At 39.0% G+C, this 9,616-nt stretch overlaps 1 protein-coding gene across 4 annotated transcripts; it reads right to left on the minus strand.

Moving 5' to 3' along the window:
- Positions 1-22: 22 nt before the first annotated feature.
- On the minus strand, positions 23-9,401 carry znf148 (zinc finger protein 148). 4 transcript variants are annotated; one of them, XM_061841427.1, is made up of 8 exons: positions 7,779-8,396; positions 7,603-7,641; positions 7,178-7,521; positions 5,603-5,728; positions 5,356-5,479; positions 5,174-5,257; positions 4,971-5,089; positions 23-3,963 (listed from the first exon to the last, which is right to left on the minus strand). In XM_061841427.1, exons 2-8 carry the CDS (start codon positions 7,616-7,618, stop codon positions 2,344-2,346), a joined length of 2,433 nt encoding a protein of 810 aa, XP_061697411.1. In that variant the 5' UTR covers positions 7,619-7,641; positions 7,779-8,396; the 3' UTR covers positions 23-2,343. The 4 variants fall into 4 exon arrangements, with proteins under 4 accessions (XP_061697411.1, XP_061697413.1, XP_061697410.1 ...); XM_061841429.1 differs by lacking the exons at positions 7,603-7,641; positions 7,779-8,396 and adding an exon at positions 8,807-8,964 and having other exon boundaries at positions 24-3,963; XM_061841426.1 differs by having other exon boundaries at positions 24-3,963; positions 7,603-8,396.
- Between the last annotated feature and the right edge of the window lie 215 nt (positions 9,402-9,616).

A 9,616-nucleotide genomic window follows, 5' to 3' on the forward strand; every position in this document is an offset into this window, starting at 1 on the left:
GTAGTAACCAAAACACTGAAAGTCAAAGCCACAAATTCCATTGTATTTTTTTAAGTCAAAGATTTTATTCACATGAACATGACAACAATCAAGAAAACTTAATCAGATTGTTTACAAATCATCATATATTGCTAAATTCTAACAGTATGGGGTTACTTGACTGAAATTAATCTGCTACAATTAAAGCTGCACGGCATTCGTCAAACAAGTTCATTTAATCCAACAATTTTGTGACCATGCAAATAATCCTTTTTTTAAATTTAATAGTTCCCACAGTGAAGCATGTTATTTTAAATAAAATGCCATAAATCTCAAACTCATAGATTCACATTCATATCTGAAATAAGTTCACACGAACCACTTTCACAGAAACAATTTTGTATCGCGTATGATATGCCATAGATTTCAGTGCCTTAAATTTCATGGTTCAAAAATAGTATGTATATTCAAAAAGACATAACCCAGATGGTTTTATACAGAACTGGTAGTTTTCACTATTACAAGGACACTTATGGTAAAAAAAAAAAAAAGGGAGAGAGAGAGAGGAAAGACATAATCCGAATCTTAATTTCTGAAACAACCAATTTTTTAACTGCATGTGAATTTCAAATAGTAAAAAAAAAAATTCAAGTTTATTTGTATTTTTTTTTTTTTACAAGTACAATAATCTGTATTGTGCTTAAAAGTGACTTATAAAGGGAATTTACAACCACAAATGTACTTTCAAGCACATTTTAGTGCCATGTCTTTGATGAGGAGAGTGTGCAGTAAAACCCATGAAAATGTCCAATCCACACCCAAATTCACCATAACCTGTCATCAACACACAGTGATGAAAAGATTTCCTCTGATAATCACTGATTCCATCCTTTATATACAAATCTCATACTGGAACTAATTCATTGTCAAATGTAATCAATTAAAAAAGAAAGAAAAGTCTTGCACAAGCCATCTCATTAGCAACACAAACTATAAGTGTACTCGTCAGACCTAAAAAATATACAATATATTTACAGGATATACATATACTGTATAAAGGGAATGTTAAAGGAAAAATACAATTTTTGATCATTATTGTTGGTGCTGTCTGTCCCTGACTGTCAATGGAACCTAATATGATGGCATCTTTCAGTAGCACCTTAAGCATCACTTTGTAATTCCTCAAGAACAGCTGACCGGAAAAGCCATTTAATCATTCAATTTAAAATCATAGGGTTTCAGCAAAGTATCAGCGTTGAAACTTTTAAACCTACAGCTAGTTGTTGTTTTCCTTTCGGCTTGTCCCTTTCGGGGTCGCCACAGCGTATCATTTCAGATGAACGCATATATATGTTTGGCACAATTTTTACGCCGGATGCCCTTCCTGACGCTACAGCTAGCCCAATTATTATTTTGTACGTGTACTTTGCCCTTCTACAATGTAAAACCTTAACATTAATGATTTAAATCACATGGTTGTTTCCGCAAACAGAAGAATCGTCTCAATTTCAAATATTACATGACGGGTCATAAAAACATTTTCTTATTTACAGGATTTTTCACACTGTGATAAAAACTACTACATTCTTCTTTTTTTTTTGTGAAAAATGTGCAAATTGTGCAGATGTCAGAAGCACAATCCTTTTAAGTCATTTCACTAAAAAAATACTTTCAGAAAGTGTGGGCAAACCATATGACATCTAATTCTTGTTGGAGTAAGAGAGAGAGTTTGATGTAACCTTCCTAAGTAGCTTGCAATGGTCAAAAGAAAGGTATGGATGAGCGTTATCTGTTTTTAGATGACGTTCAATCTGTCAATGGACAAATGCAAATAAATTCCAGATTGGATGGCTGTTGAATGTTTTCCATTCAGGAAACACCACGACGATCCATGCATTTTAGGTAAAGTGGCAACGTAATCATTTCCAAAGGTGTCATCTCAGGAGGCAACTCGTGAGCAGTTGTACAGCCGGATTTAAAAAGATTGAATGTGTTTTTAAAAAAAATAATAAAAAATTCCGTTTTATCACTGATCAACTAGGGGAGGTAGTTAACAGCAAAAAGCAAGACTGTTTTAATGTGTGCAACCAAAAGTGACAAAAATACACGTCTACCAATATGGCAAAAATGTTCACTTTCATTAAGATTTGACCACCAAATCTCTCAATGCAAATTTCAACACTTTGAAGTGGGAACTGCCATTTTTTTCCCATATCTACCACTTTAGCAAGAGCATGATTTTTTTTTTCAACAAAATGCCAAAAGAAAGTATTTAAATGCAACGACACGTGCTTTGGCAAAATGGGTAAAATGGGATAAAGTGCTGCAGAAATTATTAATGTATGAATTACAACAGACTTCTTTTCAACCAAAGGTTTCACTTGATGAAAGGTCTGGGGAGGAGTTCAGTTGGGACCTGGTCTCAGTCACTCTAACTAATGAAAACTCTGAGAATTCTGTGCTGTGGCCTCGTAGACTTACTTGTCCATTGGCACCTGTAAACTGTGAAGAGGAACCAGATTTCGAGGTCTGGAAATGAGACTTGAAGTTTGGATCAAATGTGTTAATTTGAAACGTCTGCAGTATCGCTTGAGAGGAGTCTGTCTTTTTGGAAGGTGACACCTGTTCCAGGAAGTCCTCCTCTGAGGGGGACACTGTCGAAGGGGGAGTGGTTTCATCACCTGAAAATGAAAATGAGTGCTGAGAGTCCCCGACTAGTAGTCCAAAGTGAGGTTTCTCTATAGTGGATCTTAGTGGGGAGCTCGTCCCTGATTTGAACCTACTGGGAGAAGGTAACTGTTTCTCGGTGGAGAACAGCGGCTGCCCCGCTAAGGTTGGATTTTCCGTGACCAAGCTGAGACTCTGGCTTGTCAGGTAGCTGTCGTTCTGACTGGTCCTCTCCAATGCTTGCTGGAGAAATTTGGAGTATTCTTGCAAGAGACTGGCTTTCTCAGTCGGTGGCTGAGTCGGAGTACTGGTAGCGCCAAGGCTCTCCGATGGGCTGCCATCCGAAACATCTGAGGAATTTATGGATATGCTTGATGTAACCTCTGTATCGGCCACGCTAAAGGAAATTTCTGATTGGCCGTTAGCTTTGCTGGAGTAGTGGTCCAACAGACTTTGAAGAACCTCATCTGGTAACACATTCCTGTCTTGAGAAGCCTTAATCTCAGTGTTAATAGGCTGCGGTTCCAGAATGGTGGCAGGGACTGTTTCGTCAATGACTGCTGACACAACAGTTTGGGTAACAGTTGGCTGAGAAGAGATGCTGCTCGTGTTCAGGCTGTAACCGCGACTGTTGTTGGCCACTGCTGCTTGAAGGTAACGTTTCTTCTTGAGGAACTGCATGGCGTCGTCATAGTTTGTGCTGCTAGCTGCAGGCTTTGTTGGAGTTTCCACTGATTCGGTGTTACCCACTTCATCTAAAAGGCTTTGCTTGTCCACGATTTCAAAGGTATAATGCGAGACTTTATTGTTTTCCTCAAATGAGGACAGAGTTGCGAGGCAAGAAGCTTGGTCAGTGGGCTGTTTAAGGCTCCTCTTAGACACCTTCTTCAAGACTAGTTTAGGGGTTCCTGCCTCCTCCGTTGACAAGTCTTCAGCTTGGTGTTGGCTGGTAGTTTCTTCTGGAAGCTCCACAGAGTATTCCCCAATCACATATTCATGTTTGACTTTGGAGGAGACAGCAAAAAGAGGCAGAACATCACTTTTATTTAGTCTCTCTTCCTCTTTCATTTCATGTTCTTTAACAGTCGCCTTGAGCTCTTCTGCTCGGCCGGCATTGGAGGAGCCAGAACTGTCGGACTTGTCCGCACATTTTTGCCGTTTTTTCTTGGGTAATGTGCACTCTTTGGTGAGAAATGGGCTGAAACCATCCGATTCATGCAGTGCTCCACTTTTATGGGCAGCCTTGTTGTTCTTTCTCTCTCGATTTTCATGGCACATTCTTCTGTGCTTTAAAACACGATCAGTTCTGGAAAAGTACTGTGGAGGATAAAATAATTATTGTACTGTGGCTATCAAAAGTAAAGGATGACTACAGTTCAAACATAAAATCCGGATACCCCACAAATACGGGACAAATTTATTTTTAAGTGAAGTTTTGCTCGTATTCATGGGAGGCTTTTTATATGATGCAGGACAGGTGGAAGTAAATGTTTGTCATATGTCCTATTAAATTTGTGACTGCTTTTCTATTCAGTCCGATTATCATGGGAGTGTTCGTCAAAAGCAGAAGTTCAAAACCAAGGTGCAGTGGAATATCATCAGTGGTGTCGTGGGAAATTAACCAATTGAATTAACTTTGTCTGAAAATTATTATTCATTCAGAATATATCTCTTTTTTCATCTACCTTTGCCAGCAAACTACAGTGACAGGTAATAGAATTAAATGCAGGTAAATTTAACCTATGTTTCCACCTGCTGTCATTTATTTAACAGAATATAAGTCATAACAGTGTATAAGTTTTACATTTAAATAAACATGTCCAGATTTCACACTGCTAAGACCGCCCAGGGAGCTTGCCTCAAAGGTTTTTGCCTACGCCATCAGAACGTCCTTGTTCCACCTTGTTTTTTTTTTGAGGTGATAAAGTCTTTTGCCCAAACATCCAAAATACATTTTTGGGCCACTTCCGGTTTACAAATGTTTACTGTCAAGCACTATGCTACTGTATTTTGTACAACTGCAGTTCTAAATAACAAAACTGAACCCTTTTCGACTACAACAGTGCACTATTGGGAAGAGCACCAGCGGGGAAAACAATTACCAAATCAAGCTGTACTGTACTAAACTGCCTTGTGGAAACATGGCCAGGATGAAAGTGATAAGAGCTACCTTGGCATGTACCCAACAGACCCAGAGACTATTTCAAGTATCTATTAGAGTGGAGAGTACTATTTGAGGGCAGAGTAATATAATCTATACCGCCTTTTGCCCCAAATTCTGATTATATATTACACCACCACATGAAAGCAGCCACAAAAGTAACCTGGTGACAGTAGTCGCATTGGTAGGGCTTCTCCCCGCTGTGTGTCCGCTTGTGTCTCTCCATGTGATACTTCTGGATGAACTTCATACCACACTCATCGCAGCGGAAAGGCTTCTCACCTAAGTATAAAAAAATAAAAAAAAAATAATACATGACGCACGTAGATCAAAAACAAGGTAAAATCTTTGGGTTGGAATACTCACCGGTGTGGATTTTCTCATGTCTCTGGAGAAGGTATTTCTGAATGAAGCGCATGTCACACTGGCTACACTGAAATGGTTTCTCGCCTACAATTTCACAAAATAAATATGGGCAGGTTTCATATAAGATCTTTATATAAAATACGAGTTATTTTTCAGTTCTTTTTTTTTTTACACAGTCATACCTGTGTGAATAAAGACATGCCTCTGTAGATGGTAGTTGGTTCTGAATGCTGCATTACAGTGAATACAAACATGGCATTTGGGGCTTTGTATGCCAAATGAACCGTCCTCATTTATGCTTAGAATCTACAACCACAAATCGAACCATACAGGACATTAGTATATGTTGCAATCTCGGGGAAATTGCCTCTATCATTTAAATACGTACTTGACTAACACAGGGGTGTCAGTTTTCTGCCTTGTCCTTACCTTGGCTGGTGAGCGCTGTTTCCTTTTCTTCTTCTTGGGACACACGATAAGGTCCTTGACTGCTTTTTTGTCTCTCTTGAGTTGGAGTGGCTGCTCGGTCAGTTTTAATTCCTGCTTAATGTTGAGCTGTAACAGAAGGGGGATAGACAGAGAGGACATTTAACAAAGTCCATGACCCCAAAAAATATGATGCTTGCTGAGGATGATTAACCAATCATGAAGGTGCTTTACATGTGAGCAAGTATGTACTTGTGAACAAATCAGAGGCAATGGCAAGCCCATGCAGGAACACTCTTCAACGCAATGCAACTTTAGAAACAGCCAGGTAACAATGAACAAAATCATTATGGGACTCCTAAATAGTTTTTTTTTTTCTCCGCTTAGTGATATTGTAAAAGGATTTTTACAAGCAATGTCTGTGATGTGTTTTTATTTCAAATAGAGACATTACTTTTGAAGAGTGGGAAGACCTGTGTATAAGATTATTTATTTTCCAGTGACACAGTGAACCCATTTTATTATTTCATTTTTGTGACTAATGGAATATAATTGCAGAAGTATATGTTTTAATGGGGGTTAAAATCATTATTACCTCTCCATGGGATGTTCATTCACCCATGACTTTAGCACTAGTATATAACTTGAGTGATTTTGTTACAATATGCTTAAAGCGTTCAAAGGAAGAGCGGGGGCGGCATCGGGGCTTCCCGATGGTGGTCGCTTTGGGCCAGGATGCTGACTTTGCGAAGTGGAGGTCCACATGCTATATGTTTTGCTAGCTTGCCCGTGAGTATTTTTGATTTGCAGAGGGCAATCTACAGTCGGTAAAGTTCAAGCCCTGCGCTCTCTTTCACTACATTGTGGAATGAAGGCATCTAAATGCCTGACAGAGGAGTCTAGCATTACTTTTCCCAGGCTGCTTATTCACAAAGATAGTGCTTGACAGCCTGAAAATATACCGCTGCCCCCCCCCCGTTTTCATAAAGAAAGATACGTATCAACAAAACTTTAGTGCTAAAACGGATTTTATTCCAAAATGGGGTGGGGGGGAACATTTGTATTGACTGTAAACTCACTGATAAGATAGCATTCATGATGAGTGAACGTGAATATTTGTAGTTGTTCTCTTGTTTGACTTCAAGTTTCTAGTTGGTGTACTATCTCAGGAACTCAGTAAATAACCTGAAGTGTTGCAGTTGATTTAACATAATGCAACAACACTTACTAAACTTGGCCAAAATTAATTTCCAAGACAGTTAAAAACAATACAAGAAGTTGATTCATTGTACCATCAAAGTAATTCAATAGTCATTCGTTTTTAACGGAGAAAACTATTGGACCTAAGAGGTAGCAAAAATAGAAATAAAGCTTTGTTTTTTTTTTATTTACTAGGAAATAGCTTCTAATTAACATACGGACAAACAAAAATGTTTACAGAGACAGCATGTGTTTTTCAGTTAGGATCGCAAAAACAACAAAAGGAAAAAAAAGTCTCATAGTGGCCTGCAACTTTAGACCAGTGCTCATGTATATCAGTAACATAATTGCAGATGTTTTTAACCGGCATGAACTCACAGGCAAGCAGGGCAACTTATGGGTGAGCTTCAGGGGGAAGTGCACCCCCGGCTCGCCTCCTCCCTCTTCATCACCTCCTCCACTGTTTTTGGACATCTCCTGCATCATCAGCTGCTCCGGAGGCACCAGGTCATGAGTCACTAGCGAGCTCACGGTCAAGTTCTCATCTTCGTCCTCGTCTTCGTCGTCTTCTGCCAACAACGGGTGGTTCACCAGCGATCGCTCCCCAAGAGTCATCACCAGTCCGACTCTCCCGCCGCTATCAATCCCTCCACTGCTGCACTTAAACAGCATGCCCTCCAACCTGTCCTCTGTGTTCATCTTACATAGAGTAGCAACTGACTCTGTAAAAATAAGAGACATGAGGTAACAGTGTGTTGTATGAAAGGCTCATATTACCAAATGCATACATCCATTTTCTATACCACTTCTTCGGGTCATGGTCAAGCTGTCGCCTATCCCAACTGAGTTTCGGTGAGAGGTAGGACAGTCAAAGGCATTCACACCTATCGACAATTTTGAATCTTCAATGAACCGAACGTGCTTGTTTTCCAAATGTGGGTGTACCCAGCAAAAACCCATGCAAGCACAGAGAGGATACAAATTCCACACAGGAAAGACAGCAGAAGCACAAACCTAAAAACTAAACTCGACTAAAATATTTCTGCCAAGAGAATTACATGTAGACCTATCCAGGTCTCATCTCACGAACTGTTCTGCATAATGAGAACCGCTTAGTATCACTGAAATTTCTCTTACTATTTATCAAAAATATATGACTACACAACAGTGAATAAATTTTGCAAACATAACTTTAAAAAAACAAACTCTATGCCATACAAGTTAGTAATTGCATGCTTTCAGGGGCGCTGACAACAGCATCTGATTAAGACACTGTAATTTAAACAATCCACTTGTTTTTACTTTTCTAAAACGAGCCTCGGCCAATGTTTTAACTTGTGATTGAGCCATCAACCTTAAACTGTTCACGTTTGCTAAGTTAGCTCATGGGGACACTTCGTAAACGTGTGACAATCGTCAAGCAAGTAAAAGCTGCCCCAGGTGACAGAATGCCAAATGGAAAGACGCCTGCCACTTCTTTCCGTGTGTTACCAGCCACTGTATGCTGGTCATGTAAAGTGGGTTAGGACTGACTAGTCGGCTCGTTAGCTGGTTAGCATTTTTGGTCAATAAGTCACATCCAAATTCAGCAAACCACTGCGGAAACACGGAGTGAACTTTCAAAATAAAAACAAAAAAAAAATCACAACTAAAACTCTGCAAAACTGCTGATTTTAAATGATCATATTTTACATATTCGAATTTTAATAATAATTCACACATTTAAATTAAAAGATGAAACCCAGGGAAGGTAATCTGTACAACACGTATTTTTTTTTTTTTTTTTAAGGACGTTAGGTTTTGAAAGAATACCCGGAAAATGCTCATGGATGTTGGTGCTGTTAGACGGGCCTACATCAGAGGTGTTTGCTAGCTGCTAGCAGGGTGCAGCTACTTTAATATCAACTGCGCTTATATCCACGTTTTTATTTCTCTTCACATGCAAGAAATGAGCGCTAAACGTATCTTATCGTTAACACACGCGTAATCACATCCTCTTACATTTACCTATCCAGATGTGCGCTTCACTTTGAGAGCTACCTTACGTTTCCTTGCTCACTTCGCTCAATAGGCCCATACTGTACAGTACTCGGTTAGTAAAACTCGATAACTAGCTAGCTCGTAGACGGTCACACGATACCATAAGTCTCAGTTGGCACATAAGATGATAGTCACACTCGCTTCTTACCTGCAACTCGTCCTTTACGCCCGTTTAGCTGTCATGATTGCTCTGCAAGACTACAGTGTACTCAGTGTGCGGAATAATCAAATAGTCTCACGTTTCATGACCACTTGAAAATATGGATTTGTCGCCACCGGCTGGCTTGTATGTGTTAGTGTGCTGAACAGCCTTGTACAATATTACTGCTGTTGCTATTTTTGTCCAACATTTCTACTTTCTCACCTGTCATGTTGCTTATTCGTAAAGCAATTGTGATACTAATATTTAATGCATAAGCAATAATAGCGATCTTGTAACATTTAACTCCTAACCATGCCGAGGATATCTAACGGAGGTATGCAACATGAACACATCCATGATTTCATTTGTTTTGGATCTTGACTTAAAAAATACTTCGTTCTAAAAACACCACCATAATGATCAACATTAAAATAGACTAACGTGGTCGGCCCAAGAGTTCATCAAAAACAATGCAGATGATTTATTTATTATTATCAGCCACTGTGACATTATCCAGTTGGAATATTAACACTGCACTGAATTATTTTAAAAGAAAAAATATATACTTAAATAATGATTACATTAAAATGTACTGCACATAAGTCAGAATATTTAATACACGAAAAACAAATATG

The sequence above is a fragment of the Syngnathoides biaculeatus genome, chromosome 14, assembly GCF_019802595.1.
Source record: "Syngnathoides biaculeatus isolate LvHL_M chromosome 14, ASM1980259v1, whole genome shotgun sequence".
Lineage (NCBI taxonomy): Eukaryota > Metazoa > Chordata > Actinopteri > Syngnathiformes > Syngnathidae > Syngnathoides > Syngnathoides biaculeatus.